Source organism: Taeniopygia guttata, chromosome 7 (assembly GCF_048771995.1).
Source record: "Taeniopygia guttata chromosome 7, bTaeGut7.mat, whole genome shotgun sequence".
Taxonomy (NCBI): Eukaryota; Metazoa; Chordata; class Aves; order Passeriformes; family Estrildidae; genus Taeniopygia; species Taeniopygia guttata.
This window is the reverse complement of record NC_133032.1, coordinates 39247819-39265542: the sequence shown is the minus strand read 5'-3', so window position 1 is coordinate 39265542 and position 17724 is coordinate 39247819. Positions and strand designations below refer to the sequence as shown.

Here is a 17724-nt window from a genome sequence, read left to right as displayed (position 1 = left end):
TGCTGATGAATTTCTGAGGGAGGAAGAATTAATTGATTGCTCGACTGCCCCCCAGCCCTCAGTACCTTTGCATCTCTCTACTGCTATACAAATGATTTTTCTTGGATTACATGTTGTGGTTCAGACAGACCCTTATGCTGTTATTTTAGGTCATTGTAACAGTTTTACTTGTATCAACAGATTGTCTAATAAGTTAACTATATTTCTCTCTTGCAAAAATTCTGTATTCTGTTTTTGGACCAAATACTTTATTCTAGTTGCTTAGGAGAAGTGAGCTTTTAGTTCTGTTAGTCAAGGGTGAAGAGTGTTCTTGTTTATTTGTTGGGGGTTGCTTTGTCTTTTTTTTTTTTTTTTTTCCCTTTTAATTTTCATAGTAACCTAGGACCTTCTTCAGTTCCACAATGAAAATATGATTTTTAAACTGAAGCTTGTGAAATTTAGTTTTTGGAATGATTATAGGTAGGGAACAACCTGAAATCTCTTCTAACTGAATCATTGCCATGTATTTAGTCCATATGCGATTATTTCTTTCTGTGGAGGAAAAGTTTTTGGCAGTTCCAAGAAAAGTAATTTGAATTTTTTTTCTTTTAAAATGTTATTAATTAAATTATTTTTATGATTTCTGCATATTGTTAGTAGATTTAATTGTGCTTTTTTTTGGAGGTTGATGCTTAAATTCACATGCAGTGATTAGAGCTTGTTTTTCTCAGTTTCAGAATTTTTCAGGGTTGTTTCAGGGTATAGTTTCATAGCACTTTTACATACCAAAACAAGTTGGGGAGCAACTCTCTCTCTTGTTCTGGAGAGAGAGTGTGTGTGTGTACATAAGCATCATTTACATAAAAATAGAGATAATTTCCTTGGGATTAGCATAAATGAGAGAACAATGCAGCCTGGCACAAACGCTTATGTAACACTGTGGGGAAAATTTCCTTCATAGTTCATTGGTTTTATGTTTTTCTGCTACTTTTCCCCCTCATTACTTAAAGTACAAATAAAGCTACATACTTCACCTGATCTAGTTCTGGTCCATGAGCAGCTGTATTACTGGTGATCCAAGTGCTCCACCTGCCTTTCAATTTGTTTACCAGGAAATCAAGATGTGTAAACTGCAGGAAGCACTGTTTGACCCTCTCCGACAGTATCTCATTACAATAATTGCTAATCTCTGAATAAGACAGCCATGTTTTGTGTGTAACACAGAGGGAGCTTGTGGTAGATTTTAGGTGCTTCCTTAAATACAGCTTTGTCAACGCTTGCTTGGATTTCATTTTCAGGATAGCTTTTGACAATAGGCATCTGGTGACCTTTGGGCTCAGCAAACTCGGACATGATAGCATGTGTGCCTCCTTCTTGAGTGAAAAAGAAAGCAAACAACAAAAACCTCCAAGACCAATCCCTCGGCTTGTTTTGGTGTGCTGTCACTGCGCTGTAGCGACAGGATAATGGCTACTTCCTGATTAAACCCCTCTCTACAGTAAGCTGTTCGTGTTCTTTATCTGTTCTCCTGTAATGCCAAGTGTTCAGCGTTTTTCTTCTGTGCTTCCTTCCCCCTCCTTTCCCCCCACCCCCCTACCCCGCACCTGCCCCCCTGGCCTTCTCTGGATTAATAGTTTGAAATGTTTATAGATTTAAGAATACAAAAAGAATATATAGAATAGCAATACTTTTTTAATTCTAAGACTGCTTTTTTAAAATTCTAACTACTGCTCTTTTAATGCTTATCTGACAGTAGTGATGAGCAAAAAACCTGATTTTCATGAGATTAAAAAACCCTAAACCATTGAAGTCTATTTAGGTTTCAGCCAACTGGTATTAACTTTGTGAAAAATTCTGATGAATACTCACTGGACAAATGCAGTGACATGGAATGTGTGTTTCATGCAAATTCTGAAGTATTCATATTTTCATACTATTTTTACTGCTTCCAGAACTGTTTCCTGTCTAACAAACTTAGTCTTCAAATTAAAAAAAACCAACCTTTTTGTCAACCTTTCTAATATGATTGTGTAAGTGCTGTTTCTATCTTTATTAGAGTTGATGTGTTATTTTTACTTTAAGTAATTTCTTGGTTCTTGCTGCTGAGGACCAGGTGAGTGTGAGCTGTCACTCAGTATACAGATGTGGTCTTATTTTTCTCAAGGCTATCAGTCTAACAGATTTCATATTGTCAATGTTTACAGAGTGTTTTTGATCTTACTCGGCCTGTTACATGGGTCTACAATGATTTTATTCTTCTTAAGGTTGGTCTTCTTTTGCGCTACTATAAATGGCATAGCATTTGCAGTAGTGCTGTACATACCATGGTGAATGTGACTGGCATTCGATAGTATGGAATACCAATTCGTGTTCTTGGCTATGTTGTGGAAGTTTAGAAAAGTGCTGAATTAAATTTTGCAGTTCTGATTTAAATTAATAATAAAATAATATTGTGTTCTTCATACCAAAGACTTATTTTCTCCTTTTGTAAACTAGATTATGAAAAACCTTGTAGTGAATTCCTAACCAAAATAATTGTTGCGCTTCAAAAGTCCACTTTTTCTGTTATCATATTTTACCTGGAAATAAAAGGATGTACAATTTAATTTAGTAACAGAACATATCCACTATGTTAACAGAAACTGGAAGCAAAAATGAAACATCGGAAAAAAGTATGATTCAGTTAAAAGAAAGAGATGTTTTTTATAATAGATAAAAAAGACATTGAATTAAACAGCTGTATTAAAAAACTTGTGAAGTAGACATCATATATGAGAAATCTGTTTTGTTCACTCTGTGAGAAAAATAAGTACGTGAGGAACCGTGTTCCTCCAGCTTGAGGTAGAAAGGTTTTTGGACATGCTTGACCTATTAGTTCACATGAGTTGTTAGCTATAGAGAAAAGGGTGTGGACAATGGAGTGGCTAGAGCGTGTAGATACAGGTCTGTTTTAAGGAGAACAAGACAGGAAAAGTGCCATGGAGAAGAAAGGAAGAGGGATTCAATGTATATTTTAAAGGGTTCTCTTCTTGTGGGATGGTGAAGATCTGGTATTTGGAAGCCATTGATTTGAACAGTTTGTTTCCCCCAAAATACTTGTGCTGTATTCTGAGGATTGCTGAGGAATGAGAGCTATTCTCTCTGAAACTATGACCTTTTCATCTTGAGAACACTGACTGAAAGATAAAGGTTTCACAGGATAGCCGTAGGTTTCATACACATGCTGTCTCTCTTACAAGCCCTTTAATACTGGTATTTAATTTGGAAGCCCAGTGACCTGGAGTACAATCCTGTCCTAATGTCTCTTACAAAACAAGAGTCTATTGACTTTTTTTTAAAACTAAAATACTGAATTGCTGCTGTTAATAGATAAACTTTATATAGAAACTTAAACATAAACATAACCATAAAAAAAAAAAAAAAAAAAAAAATATATATATATATATATATGCCTGATAAGTTATCAGTAGGGCTTAATATTGGCTATGTCTATGAAATGTCCTAGTCTGGGGACCAGCAAAACATACATATTGTCTTCCAGCAGACTTCCTCGCTGTCCAGCCATCTTCTTGGACCCCTGCTCCGTTCTTTCCAATGTCCTACAATCTGAGTGATTTGAAAAGGTTTCCCTTGCTATTTGTAATCTTTTTACATATTCTACCTCTGAAGAGACTCTTAAAGCTTGGTGCCTCACAGCTGACCTTGTTGGCTCAAGCTTCAGCTTAATTTACAGAACCTTATTCCTGCAGAGCAGGTAGAGCAGCCCTGGTGAGAGCTGCGGGAGCTGCATTGCGCAGGCTGCCTGGGGGAAGGGAAGCGTGGGAGGCAGCAGTGGCCAAAGGATACAGCTGGTTTTGCTGTGCAGGGAAGGGCAGCTGCTAGCCCTGGGCCCAGCCACAGGTCCCTATGGAGCTCTTGAATTGAGTACTGGGTAGCAGGAGTTGGGACTGCTTAGGCTTCCTGCTCCCACACCCTGTAAGACAGCCCCAGCTTTATCTGTCAGATATGACCATCATTGTCTGCTTGCCTTTTCAGAGTACCTTCAAATTTTTAAAAAATGGCTTATTTGCAATGTGTATCACTGTTAATCCTTAAAGGGTTTTCGAGCTTTGCAAGAAAACAACACTTAGGGTACTGCAAAAATGGACTTGTGTGTTTTAACCAGTGTTCTTTAGTCATGTAGGAAAATGTAACGTTTAGCATATGGCTTTGTTGGAGCTTGATATCTAGATACGGTACTTTTGTTTCGAAGATAGAAGTATGGATGGCTTATTATCTTCTTTCTTTCAGTTTATGGAAATAAAATTGTGATCTGGCAGGTTTTTTTGTGTCTAAGCACTTATTTCAAGTTTGCAAGTAACATCGGGATGTCAGATTTGCATCTGCTTGGTTTGTAAAAATAATGTTGTGAATGGAGTCAGCCAGAATAGTCTTCTGACACAGTAATACCTGCTGTGGGTTCTGTTGAGGCTTAATTTTATTTCTTTGTTTCTTAAGACGCCCATTATTTTTTCCTTCTAGTTATTCTGTTTACCTAAACTTTAGTGGATTCTGTTTTGTGGGGATTTTGTTTTGCTTAAATGTTTCAGGTTTTTAAAAAAATCATTGTATCTTTCAAACTGGAAGAAACAATGAACAAATAACCCAAGGGAGATGTTTTGGAGAAGGGAATAGATGCCAGTGATGAAGGTGACTCAAAACAGTGGCTGTTAGGGCACGTAACGCTTCCTTCAGGAACTAGTTCTGGGTTTCCAAAGAACCATGAGAGCGCAACTGCATGAAAATGTGGAAACTATTTATCTGTGTCTCAGCCTATTAGTGGGAGCTATTACATTCCTACTAGATGACACTGCAAGATGCTTTTAGGAGTTCAAAACTGAGGAATTAGCTTTCCTCAATTACAAGTTTTTTAGTCATCGTGCTAGAACTCAGTGATGTGAGAGGCTGATACACTTCTTCGCTCTCCCATGGGCTAAAACTAGTTTTCACTGGCATTGGAAAACCCAATGTACAATTTAGATGTTTGGCTTTTTGTCTTTTTGTTTAAACATAAAATGATATTAATGTTAGAATAATGAGACTGAAATTTGATGCTATTCTAAAAAAAATTCAGGACCCATTGTAGAACCTGAGGCTGGTACAGGAACACATTGAAAAGATTTGTTTCTCCTGAATGCTTTTCTGGAACTCTGACTTGGTACCTATAATTCATTTCTCATCAGAGTATGCTAGTGGTCATATTTTTTAGCAATATTTGAAGGACTAGAATAATAACTTAAATTGTTAGGATTAGGAAATCTAAAACAAACAAAAAACAAACAAACAAAAACATCTCTAGACCATTTGTTAGGAAGGATTCTGCTTACAATCTTTGCCCCTTGTTAGAGTATATGAGGTCTGTAAGTTCAGGACTTTGGGGTAAAAGAATAGTTTTCTCAGCATCTTCTTTTTACTAGGCAGTGCCCATGGACTGGTTTTGAACTCGTTATCTTGGCACACATGGCATTCATACACCTAAACAGATACTGGATTTGTAGTTATTTCTTCCCCAAATTAATTTTCCTTTAGATCATGTTTTTAAAGATTAACTTAAGTTTTTTCTATGCAGTAATTTATGTTATTTTTCCTAGCTTAAAGCAAAATAATACCAAGTAGGCAAAACGCGTTGTTTGTAGTGACTCCTTTTGAGAGTTCTTGTACATATATATATTAGAGCGGATACTTTAGGCTTCACAAAGTTAGCTGTTGGTTTAATGCCTTCTGTTATTATTTGGCAAAGTTAGGCAAGATTCAGATATAGAAGTACTAAAAAGCATGTTTGGCACTGTTGACTTTTTAACGATTCCCAGCTTTTGCCATCAGAGGTTCAGCAGGGCACTCCCTCTCGGTAGGTGTTTTCTCCAGCTCTGGTAGTGCCTGTAATTGGAGCTAAGCCTCGATCTTGAGCTTGAGATCAAGTCTGGCTTTTAAGCTATGGGAAGAGGTATACTATACAATGACTAAACAGGAGGTAAGTTTCTGAGTGGCAGAATACTACCCCAAAACCAGAAAATTTGCCTCTGACAGATTGAAATTCAGATTTTGAAAAAGCACAGAAAAAAAAGGCATTGACTTCAGCTGTCCCAGTTTTTTTACTGATTTTTGAACTACTGTTGCATAGGATTTCTAGTGTGTGTTTCTGTTCTTAGGGTGGGTCAGAACCACCCTAAGCAAGAATTTTTGCTATGCATTTAAAAAATGTTGTATTGATTATCAGTATGCAAAGATTGAATAATGCCTCATAATTTTAGAGTTGTAGAAGTAGTTGTAGATAGTTTGCTCAGTGCCCTTACAAATTGAAGTAATAGTATAAAATGCTAAGTCTTGCTTCTTTAGAAGATGTAGTAGTACTAGAATCTGGTGCAAATGAACCCCAAGGTATTGAAGTCTCATAACCAGAATATTAAAAAAACTAAAAGATATGTGGGGAAGGGAAAAGTGGGCTTTTGCATTGAAACTGGAAACATGTCTTTAAGCTGAACTGTTAGGCATGAAAATAGAAACTGGTATTCATCCCAGGACAGTATAAAGTACTGCAGTGGTCCGTTTGTTTGTTGGTTTGGGGTTTTTTAGGAACAGAAGGATTTGTAAAACTTCAGTTCTGAGATGATAAATCCTTTATTTTGGTTTGATGACAAAATGGTGAAGGTGCCTCTTTGGGGTATTTACCAGACTGATGCTAGAGAATCTTTGTGTTTGAATGTTCTTCAGATGCTATTATTTTAGCCTCTGCAGTTATGACAAGAGTCCAGACTTTGCATCAATTTTATGTGGTACCACTATTTCCTGTTTGGAATCTGCTTAGCAGCATTGGAATATGGATGTGTAGTGGCGTCATCTCCACTCCGTGAGTGGAATGTCCATAAGCCTCAATGTCTGCACAGAGTTGCACTGTACAATTGCCACCCTGATATCTGCATCCTGACTGCTCTTCTTCTTGAGCTGGATTAATTGCACAGCTTTTCTGTTGGTAAAAGTAACTTACAGGATGGTTCCTTTCTTGTCATCTGAAATTTGCTGTGCTGCAAGAAGTGGCTTGAGCAGCTGCTTTTGTAGGGTGAGCATTCCTGACTGAAAGAGTGTACATTTGTGTAAGAAGCTAATCCCATCCATCGACTTCTGTGTTTTGAGGATAATGGTGTTAACTTCTCCTTTCCAAATCCAACATAGAAGTTAAAATAAGTGAAGGGATGTGTGTTCTTAATAAAAGTGGTAACTGCTAAAAGTTGATAACCTCATACAGAATAACACATAATGCAGATAGATTTTATTTTAGGAGGGAAGGGCAGGTTTAGATTAGATGTTAGGAAGAAATTGAGGGTGGTAAGGCACTGGGACAGGTTGACCATAGCGACTGTGATCTCCCACTGTTAAAAGCCAGGCTGGATGGGTCTGTGGACAGCCTTATCCAGTGGAAGGTGTCCCTGCCTGTGGTGGTGAGTGTATATGTAATGAAATGAGCTTTTAAGGTCCCTTCCAACCTAAACCATTCTATGGTTCCGTTTATATATATTTGTTTAAACCAGACTCTTAGTGTTGTTACTCTGGGTTTGAAACATTTAAGGAGGCTTGGGTCACTTCAACATTAAGTACGTCTCTGTGGTGCTGTGTTGCCTCATGGATACTTAGTATGGCCATACACATTTTGTGGTACAGATTGCATAGGTTAGATTTCTTGCCCAGCATTATGCAGCTTTCAGAAATATACACTGAGGTTTGTCCCAAAGTGGGGCTTATGAAGGATTGTAGTTTAACCTGACCTGTGTGCCCCTCCTCCCTCCATGGAATGTAAAGTGAATTATAATGCTCTCTGTTATTTGTAACTATTCTTTCTTTACCATAATCATGAAAGTCACTAAATGTGAGAGTGCAGAAATAGTCAAAGTGATGTTTATTTCTAATGGAAAACAACACCGTTACTTGTAAAATAGGAGAAAATAAGTTTTTGAGTGCAGCTTATTTTGCATGTATTGTTTAATGATGGGTTTATCTATCTGTTGGATAGAGTAAAAATAGAAGCATTGTTTAAAATGTCATTTTGTCCTGAGACTATAATGGCCACTACGTATTAGTAAAGAGTAGAATGGCAACTGATTCCCTTCTCTGTTTCTCTTTTTGCCAGGCCAGTCATGACTCCATTATACTGAGCTTAAGAGTTGGGTCTTCTTTGAAGTGGCTTTTAGTAAGTTGCCTTATGTGGGTAAAGACTGTTAAAACAAATATATATGGAATTGTGATATCTATGTGATTTTATGAATGTTTTCACTGCAGTGGATTCTGATGCGCTAAACAATGAGTTGTCATATCGCTATCGAATATGGGTGATGTGAGTCAGGGGTAGGCTATAAAGCCCATTTAGAACGTAACACAGCAACATAGTCTGCCTCACACGGTATAACTGGCAGTAAAGTATTAAGTGTATTGATGCATAGAAGTATCTTTGTATGATATCTTTGAAACACAAGCCAATCTTGTTGTTGATTCACAAAAAAGACTTTCTGTTATTGATTTAGTAAAAGAAATTTTGTGGTGGTGACTTTTTTTCCCAGAGAATTGTACATAAAGTACTTAGAGCAAATTATTGAAAGTGACATAATTGCAGTGACATTCTGCAAAATTTGCAATATGTAGCAGTTAACTTGGCTTTTCTGGTCTATACAATATTTGAGACAGTGGATCTCATTAAGTATATAGGCACTTTTATTTGAGTTTAAAAATATCAATGGGTAAAACATCATAGTAGTAGTAGACCGTGTGTTGGAAGATCTGTGACCAGGCCTTGTTGGCAGAGGAGGGAGCATCATTGGGAGCCTCTGGTGTCCACAGTCTGTCTGTAAGGAGCTGCAGCCATTCCTGTGCGTACCTCACTTCCTTCTCACTTGAAGTTTGGTCATTGTGCTTGCTTGTTTTGTGGGGATTTTGTCATACCACTTGTTTTGACCCCACTCCTCCCTGGTTCTGTGGCCCTTGTGGAAGATGTGGAACACACAGGTACTGCTTGGCCTGCTGAGTCATCTCTGAGCTAGCACCCATGCTCTGCATTTACGTTCTGAGTGTGACAGATTTGGACAGTGCATTTTGCGTTTGTGATGTGCTGGACTGTGTGTTCCGAGGCTCTGATGTGCTTCCCTTCATCAGCTGCAGTATTTCTGGCATCAGAGCACTCATTGACACAAGAACGAGCGGCAGACTGACAATATTACTATGATGCAATTGAATACCTTGCTGTAAGGGAGGAGAATACAGTATTGTGGGACTCTTCTATAGTTTGGGGTCATAAAGTTGTTACAAATTTCACTTGGTCGTTGAGAAAAACTGAAGCATATTTTTACTCAACTTCTTTTTCACTGTGTTTGAGGTAATAATTGAAATAAGGAAGCAGTACATGGGAATGTAGAAGTTAAACTGGAATTTGGATATGAATTAGTATAGTGTTCAGATGTCTTCAAAATACACTTCATAGTATTCACACATCCCAGCTAACATTGATAGGGTAAGAGTAAGAAGAGGATTTTTCTTCTGCCTAAGGGTACATTTCCATGAAGATTTTGAACATAGAATAGGTAGGTGATTGACTGTAAAGAAATTTCTACTTGATATATTTGAAAATTATTTGATTGTTGTTTCATTTAGTAAATATTTTCTTTTGTGTTTCTATTTTTACTAAACATTAGTCATATTTTTTCCCCAAAAAGACAACATTTTTCTTGTGTAAAGCTTCACATACCTTCCTTCTTTGTTCATTTTAACTGAGAGATTATGTTCTGTTTTCACTGGGTTAAGTTGCATTGATGATGATTATTCACCACGGGTAATTCTGGAAAAATAGCTGGAGTTTTAAGCAAAGCATTGAAAGGAACTGACATAAATCACTACAAGTGCCAGGAAAATTTTTGAAAGTAATTTTCTTCCTAGTTTTACTTAATGATTTTTCTCTTTTACAAATATGAGAGATTAAAAACCAGTCATATCAGTTCATAACTATTGACTGACAAAATAACTCCAATGAAACAAATGTCTCACTTATACTTGAGGTTAAAAAGGATATGGATCTGCTGTAACTGGTATGGACTTTTTAGTCACCGAATGCATTAGGTCTACAGTGTAATTATTGCTGATCCTGTCTAATGACTGCTTTGGGGATTATCTCTTTTGGAGTTAGCCATCTGCAGTGGTTAGAGTAATTAAACATAATGAAGGGTTAACTTAGTTTGAAATCAAAAGTATGTATGTCTCTAGGAGAAGAATGTAAATTTCTTCTATTCAGAATAATTCAGAAATACCAATATTCCTGTTCTCTATTAAAGACATTAAACAAGCAGCTAAATTAAAGTTTGAAAAAGCACCCTCTCAAAAACACTTCCCAGACCCCTGCAGACTGAAATAAAAGGAGCAGGGTGGGGGTAAAAGAGAGAGGGGAGCCTTACAAGGGCAGCTTATTACTCTTATTACTGTTCTCCCAGTTCTTATTTGATCAAACAGATGGCTTATGTTAGTTAAAAGCTTGCATGTATAGCTATATTTACTTTTCTGTATTTAAAAAGTATTGATTTGCCAAGGATGTCTTCTTATTTTTGAGTCAAACATGGATTGCTTGTAGGTGGTTCTTAACTATGCTTATTTATAAAATACTTTAGATGCTCACATCTGAGGAACTCCAGGCCTGTCAGCCTGACCTCAGTGCCCAGGAAGGTTATGGAACTCATCATCTTGGGTGCGGTCACACGGCACATGCAGGATAACCAGGGGAGCAGGCCCAGCCAGCAGGGCTTTAGGAAAGACAGGTTCCCTCTGACCAACCTGATCTCCTTCTGTGACCAGGTGAACTGCCTAGTGAATTAGGGGAAGGCTGTTTATGTGTCTGCCTGGACTTCAGCAAAGCCTTTGATACTGTCTCCCACAGCATTCTCCTGGAGAAACAAGCAGCCCATGGCTTGTACAGGTGCACTCTTTGCTGGGTTAAGATCTGGCTGTATGGCCGGGCACAGAGGGTGGTGGTGAACGGAGTTATGTGCAGCTGGGATTGGTCACGAGTGGTGTCCTCAGGGCTCAGCACTGGATCCAGTCCCGTTCAATATCTTTATCAGTGATCAGGATGAGAGGATTGCGGGCACTCTCAGTAAATTTGTGGATGACGCCAAGTTGGGCGGGATTGTTGATCTGCTTGCGGGTAGGAAGGTTAGGAAGGCTGTGCAGAGGGATCTGGACAGTCTGGATTGATGAGCCAAGGGCAGCTAACTGAGGTTCAGTAAGGTGAAGTGCTGGGTCCTGCATTTGGATCACAGCAATTCCCTGCAGTGCTCCAGGCTGGAGGCAGTGTGGTTCGTAAGCTGGCCAAGACCCTGGGGGTGCTGCTGGAAGTGGCTGTACATGAGCCCAGGTGGGGCAAGATGACCAAGGGCACCTGGATTGTATCAGCCTCAGCAGGACCAGGGCAATGACATCTAGTTGGCACTGCTGAGGCAACTCAGGTGCTGTGCCTCATTCCGAGTCTGTCATGAAAAAGAAGACGCCGCGGGACTAGAGGGAGCTAGTCCAGAAACAGAGCTGAAGCAGGGGCTGGAGCACCAGGAGCAGCTGAGGGAGAGCTCAGCCTGGAGAAGAGGAGGCTCTTGGGAACCTTCTCCCTCTCTACTCCCTGACAGGAAGGTGTAACCACCAGGTGGGGATCAGGCTCTGCTCCCAGGGAACAGGGACAGGACAAGAGGGAATGGCCTCAGGGTATGCCAGGGAAGGGTCTGGTTAGACATCAGAGGTGTTTCTTCATGGGTAGGACAGTCAGGCACTGGAAGGGGCATCCCAGGGAGGTGATGGAGTCCTCATCCCTGGAGGTGTTCCAGGCACGGCTGGATGTGGCACTCAGTGCTCTGGTCTGAATGACAAGGTGGGGATCGGGCACAGGTTGCACTTGATGATATTGAAGGTCTTTTCCACCCAATTAGGTTGGATTCTGTGATTTTATGGTGAGGACTTATTTTAGTGTTTTATTAAACAGTGTAATAATAATCGTGTTTTATTATTACAGTTTCTTTTTTTTTTTAGAAATTTGAGAGTTATGGATATTTTTATGAGGGGAAGTAAAATACAAAGTTTTAATCCTGAGTTTCAAATGGAGTATGTTAAAGTTTATAAGTGCCTTTCCTTTTACAAGGAAATACTGTAATAATACCATTTTGATTTGTTTCTAATTTCCCATATGCTCTCTGTAAATATAGTGACTTCGCTGTAGCCATAATTAAAGCAATACCAAAATACAACAAATTTTAATTTGTACGAGGACTAGTTGTTGGACTCGAGTAAGTTTAGTCATTCATAGTGACTAAAAAAACCACTTTTGTCATAATCATTTGTGTCTATTGATATCCATATACCAAACATAGTAAATCTTTTTACTGTGTGTTTGCGAATGCTGTGGACTTAAGTCCATCTTTTTAGATGCAAACTAAAAACCATAGTCCCTTATGAATGAGATTTTTGTTAATTATTACACTTCAGAATAGTTGTAAAAGTTAATGGATATATATATGTAATAAACACTATATGCAGTATTTTCCAGTGACCTACCTTCACTGATCAGCACATTAGATTGATTGTAGTTAGCGACTGTTAAAAATGAATTAGGTATTCTTTAACTATGGATGAAAAAGGTTTAACTGGAGAAAACTATGTATTTAGGAGTCCTGAATGAAAAAAATAAAATGTTTAATAACATTTTCCCTTCATAAATTTTCTGAAGTAAGTAGTTTTGTTACTTCTACTATTGTTCTGAAGGAGAAGGTCATACCCCTAATATTCAGTATAATAGTAGATACCTTTTTGGCGCCGTATCAGTGTAAGTAGGTGATTTTTCTGTGTTTGCAGAAAAAAATTAGGTTTTTTTCTGCATGTGTGAGAACAATTAATGATAAATTGGGGTGTAAAGAATAAAAGCAGTGAAATCTTTAGATGCTGTTGAGGGTGGAGTGGCTGTTTGCAGTTGGTACAGAGGATAGGCAGTTCTGTATGACAGACTGTGCCTCCCGTGTTGGCAGTTTTCAGTTTCCCAAAGTCGTGTGCTTTGTTCTGCTACCTTGCAAAGCCTTGAGACTTTCCTTGTGCATAGAAATTGCAATGTATAAAAATTGTTAGTGACAAGGAATGTCACATTCAATTTAGTTAAAATGGGCACAGTATATCTTCACAGTATTTTGTGTTTCTCCCTTGATTTTGTTTTTGTATTTGCTGTGGCTTTTTAAGTTTCATTTTTACTGTCTGAGACAAACCAAGAATTTACTTTCTGGAGAAGCAAGTAACAGGTTTTATGCTGTCTTTCCAAATGCGCATTTGTGAAGTCACTCTTTAATACAACTTTGGATCAGAAGTGCTGTTTAACGTATCAGTTTCCTAAATTGTTTAAAATAGAATTTGGAAAAGTGTGTCTTTCTTGTGTACTTGGCATTCTGCTTTACAAGTACTGGGAATGAGATTTTATAAGTTGTTTGATTTAGGTTCAGTACTTACCCCTCAGATTTCAGGCATAAATCTGAGAAAGGGTGTCTCTCTCCATGAGGGAGACTCCACGACAGGAACAGGTTTCTTGGAAGTTCCCCATTTAAGAGTTCAATATGCTTAGTCTCATGGCATTTTTAATAGTACAGGGACTTTGGAAATTTTTCCCCACCTTATTTATACTGTGATCCTGACTTACCATCATCTGCTGCGCTGGCAGATTGAGTCAGACAGTCTGTTGATGCTGCTACCACTGCGAAAAGACATCATTGGCGTGGCTGCACTTCTTAAGTATTTGAGAAACTACTTCACAGAGTATGCGGAGTTGGAAAGGACGCACAAAGATCATTGAGTCTAACTCCTGGCTCTGCACAAGACCGTCCCTGACAGCCGCACAGTGCCTGAGACTATTGTCCAAACACTTTTTATAGTCTTTTTAATAATAACATTACTGTCTGTTTCTCTTAAAATACACATGCTTGTTCCGAGAAATAAGTCTGGTGACTTCAATTTAGACAATTCATGGCACAGATAAATGTGTTATTTTGTATGAAGAGCTCACCAGGAAACACCACCACCACCACCAAAAACCCCTATCAACTTACAGGAGTTCTTGTATGTATACTATCTCATCGTAATTGCTGGGTCTTTCCTTAAATTAACAGTCTAGATATGGACATTTTGGCATGCACTACAGGTTCTTTAAAGTTGGTTGTCAGGGAGCAGTGAAGAGCAGGGCTGCTCTGCAAGGGGGCAGAGGATTGAGGATTACACAGTTGAGGATTATACAGGCAGGGCTTTTGCCTACTCCAGCACAGTGCTGGTCACAGAATTAGACAGAAGAGTGGAATCTGTCTGGCCCAGCATCCATCCGGTTGTCTGATCAGAAGTAGCAGTAGATGGGAGTTTATGCCATCCTAGAGGGCAGCTAGAACATGGGATGTAGCCAAGATGCAGGGGCACAGGCAGGCTGCAGGAGTGATGGGCTGGCAAGGGCTGAGGGCTCCAGTCTGAGCTGAAATGGAGCTCCTGAGCACAGGGTGTGGTGGAGGCATTCAAATTGAAATGTGGTGTAACTCTGAACAGCAGTACCAAATTCCCACAGTGCTGCAGCTCTGCTGAGTTCCCTGACAGATGGGTGCTGTTAATGGGATGTACCTCTCATGTGCAAGTCTCACAGGGACCTCTTGAGAATTTAGTGCAGATCCTGAGATACAGTCAACACAGACAGTCCCCATAGTCCCTTGTGGTTTCCTCTGCTGCCATAGAAGACAGATATTTATGTTCTCTCTTCCAGATATGGAGTCTGGAGAGCGGTTAACGTCATCATCAGCCTCTGCTGCAGCTGCTTCCACTCCAGCATCTTCAACACCATCGGTAACTTCAGAAGTATCGAAAGGTGGCCTTTCCTCTGGAGCTGCGACACTGAGCTCCACAATCAACACATGTGGTAAAAATTACTCAAGTCTATATTGCAATGTAATTGTAGTGTTTGTCAGCACTTTTAATTACTATTACAAATCACACATAATAAGGTTGCACAGGTGCATCCAAGAAAAATGTTTGTGGTTTTTGGTTTTGCCAAGTAACATTCATTTGCTGTGAATACATTTTACATAGTACTTACTTAGTGATGGAATGAAATTAATTAAAATTACCTATTTAAAATGTGGAAAAAAAATTCAGTTTGCAAGGCTGCCTTGAAAGCGAGGATCAAATAAAGGGTTAATTTAGCAAACTCTGTGCCGCTTTCAGATTAAGTTGTAATAATCAGCTTCTTGAACATACATCACGTTCTCAGCATTTAAGCCCAACCCATACTGTCGTTTTACATTTGGAGGAATAGTCTCTTCTAATGGATCTTGAAATGGAAAAGATAAATTTCACAGTGTCACAGTCTTGGGTAATATTGACTAGAGTGAAATATCTTACCTTGAGTCAGAAATAAATATGGAAGATTCCTCCATGCAAGAATCTAATTTTTGTGATTGAAACTCCTATTTCAGTTGAATTATGCAAATGTCATCCACAGAACAAGAAACAGTAAACTCTTCCCTGCTGTTTCTCACTTAACTGTTGGTAAACAGATCTTTTTTTGGAGAGCCTTATTTCTGTTAGCCTGATTTTCAAAAGATATATGGTAAATAGGAAGTTTTTTCAGCTTAAATTCATGGTAATCCGCTGTTTTCAGAAAAAAACTGTTCTTGCAGCAAAATGAGCAAAAGTATATTCTCCAAACTGATACAGCTTGATAATGAGTAATGAGTAGATTCCAAGTCCCCAACTTCATCCTGCAATTGTTCATTTGCAGCTGCCCCAGGAAGCTGAAACCAGGATGTCTCCAGACCTAGAGTTATGTCTCAAATATTTATTTCTATTTCTCTAAAATCAGCCAGAAAATTCTTGACTTAAACTCTCCTGGAATAAGTAACGAAGTGTTTCATTTTTCAGTACCCCACTAAAGTTTTATCTTCAAAAGAATTTTTGGTCTATATTCATTAGCCCGCGCCACTTCAAATGGGTTTCTTTGGTGGTTCCTAGAATGTAGCAGGAGTTAATTTCCATGTGGCTATAATGTATAGTCCTAACATTGACTCATTTACTTCTCCTTGCTGCTTTTGCTGTGTATGTATTACATCGTGTAATTCTATATCTGCTGTTAGGGATCTGTGCATTTATAGGGATGTGTATTTGGTCTGCCAAAATACAGTAAGACTGAAGTAGATGAATAATGTAACAAAGGTACTAAACTGTCAGTTTTGTTCTTCATTAGAAAACAGAGGTGGTTCTTTACTAAAGGCCTTTAAAAATTCTATTCTCATCTTTTATTTTTAAAAAAGTGTGTAATTTCTGTCTGATAGCTAATAGATAAAAAGACTGATAGTAATTACGTAATTACTGGTTTTTTGGTTTTTGGGTTTTTTTTTTTTTTTTTTTTTTTTTTTTTTTTTTTTTTTTTTTGATGGTCAGATTGTTTTCCTGGCTGCATCTGATGTTTAAGAACATACATAATATACATAATTTTTCAAGGACACTTTTGTCTTCCCAAAAGCAAGCTGGAATGTAGTTTACTATCAATGCCATCAGTTTTATTTATAAGTATGTCTGTTTCTCTGCTGACACAGTGCACTGTGGTTACTGTTATATCCTCTGTGAAAAGATTTCACTGAAGTGTTTATGCTGCCAGCCAGCTGCCTGTCTTGAATTTACAAGATACTCTGTAGCCAAGATAGAATATATAGTAGCCAGTTCTAAACTGAGGCGTTAATCACTCCTGTAATATTTTTGAAAACCCAACAATGTCTGTCAAACAGATAATTGAATTATCATCAAATTAAAAATGCATTTTTCTAGTATCTAATCAAATAATATTTTAACAATGAGCAATTATTCTTACTAAGAGAAAGTAATGTATCTTAATGTATGAGATTAGAGGGGTTCTTTTTAGCTCAAAAAGATCTCTTTATTTTCTTTGCAGCAATCAGTAGTCTATTAAGTAGTCTCTGCAATGAACTTGATTGCATACTCCGTCAGGTGCCCATGATACATGATGAGTTAGAACTGGGACTCTTTATACTTTGCCAGGGAGATTAAAATACAAGTAAATTATTTTGGCATCTTCCCAGGTCAGAAAGACAAAGCACTTGTGTGAAGCCATTGTGGAATATATCACGTACTGTTAGTTTAATTGGTTAATTTATACTAGTTTCTGAATAATTAAAGCATTCCAGTCAAGTAAACAGATATTTTATTTGCTTTCTTTTTATTGCTGAAAACAAGGTGCGTTCAAAAAGTAAATAGCTTCTGGAAAGAGGTTTACATTCACCCTCATGAGAATGTTATCAACTTTGGAAGAATATAAATCAATAGCTTTTTCTCGAAATAAAACCATAATTCAGTGTTTTATCTTTATGAAAAGCAATAATACTAGTGTGTGAAACCATTTTAAGCTGAACATGTTAAGCTGCATTGTTTTGATGTTACCAGATCGGGAAGGTCTTTAATTTTTAATTTTCAAAAAAGGGAAGTTCATTATCTTTTTATTAAATAACAAAACACAACTTTTTTTTTTTTTTTCCTCAGACCAGAAGCTGTTTTTGTTAAAACAAAATTCTTCAGTCTTTTTGGAGTTCTCTATTTCTCCTTAATGAGATCCAGAACAATTTTTAAATCGTGTACATAAATGCCCAAAGTCATTCTTTGTTACTAAGACCAGAA

At 38.0% G+C, this 17724-nt stretch overlaps 1 protein-coding gene across 21 annotated transcripts in view; it reads left to right on the top strand.

Moving 5' to 3' along the window:
• Window positions 1-17724, top strand: part of BAZ2B (bromodomain adjacent to zinc finger domain 2B) — a 112046-nt gene that overhangs the window by 39290 nt on the left and 55032 nt on the right. For 16 of the 21 annotated variants that reach the window (XM_030278241.4, XM_072931826.1, XM_072931817.1 and 13 more), the window contains exon 2: window positions 14804-14956. In XM_030278241.4, the coding sequence (XP_030134101.4) occupies window positions 14806-14956 (151 nt within the window). In that variant the 5' untranslated portion in view covers window positions 14804-14805. Of the gene's footprint in view, window positions 1-356; window positions 1478-2183; window positions 2244-8140; window positions 8201-14803; window positions 14957-17724 lie in introns of those variants that run through there. The other 5 variants (XM_030278238.4, XM_072931812.1, XM_030278237.4 and 2 more) reach the window with 5 other exon arrangements.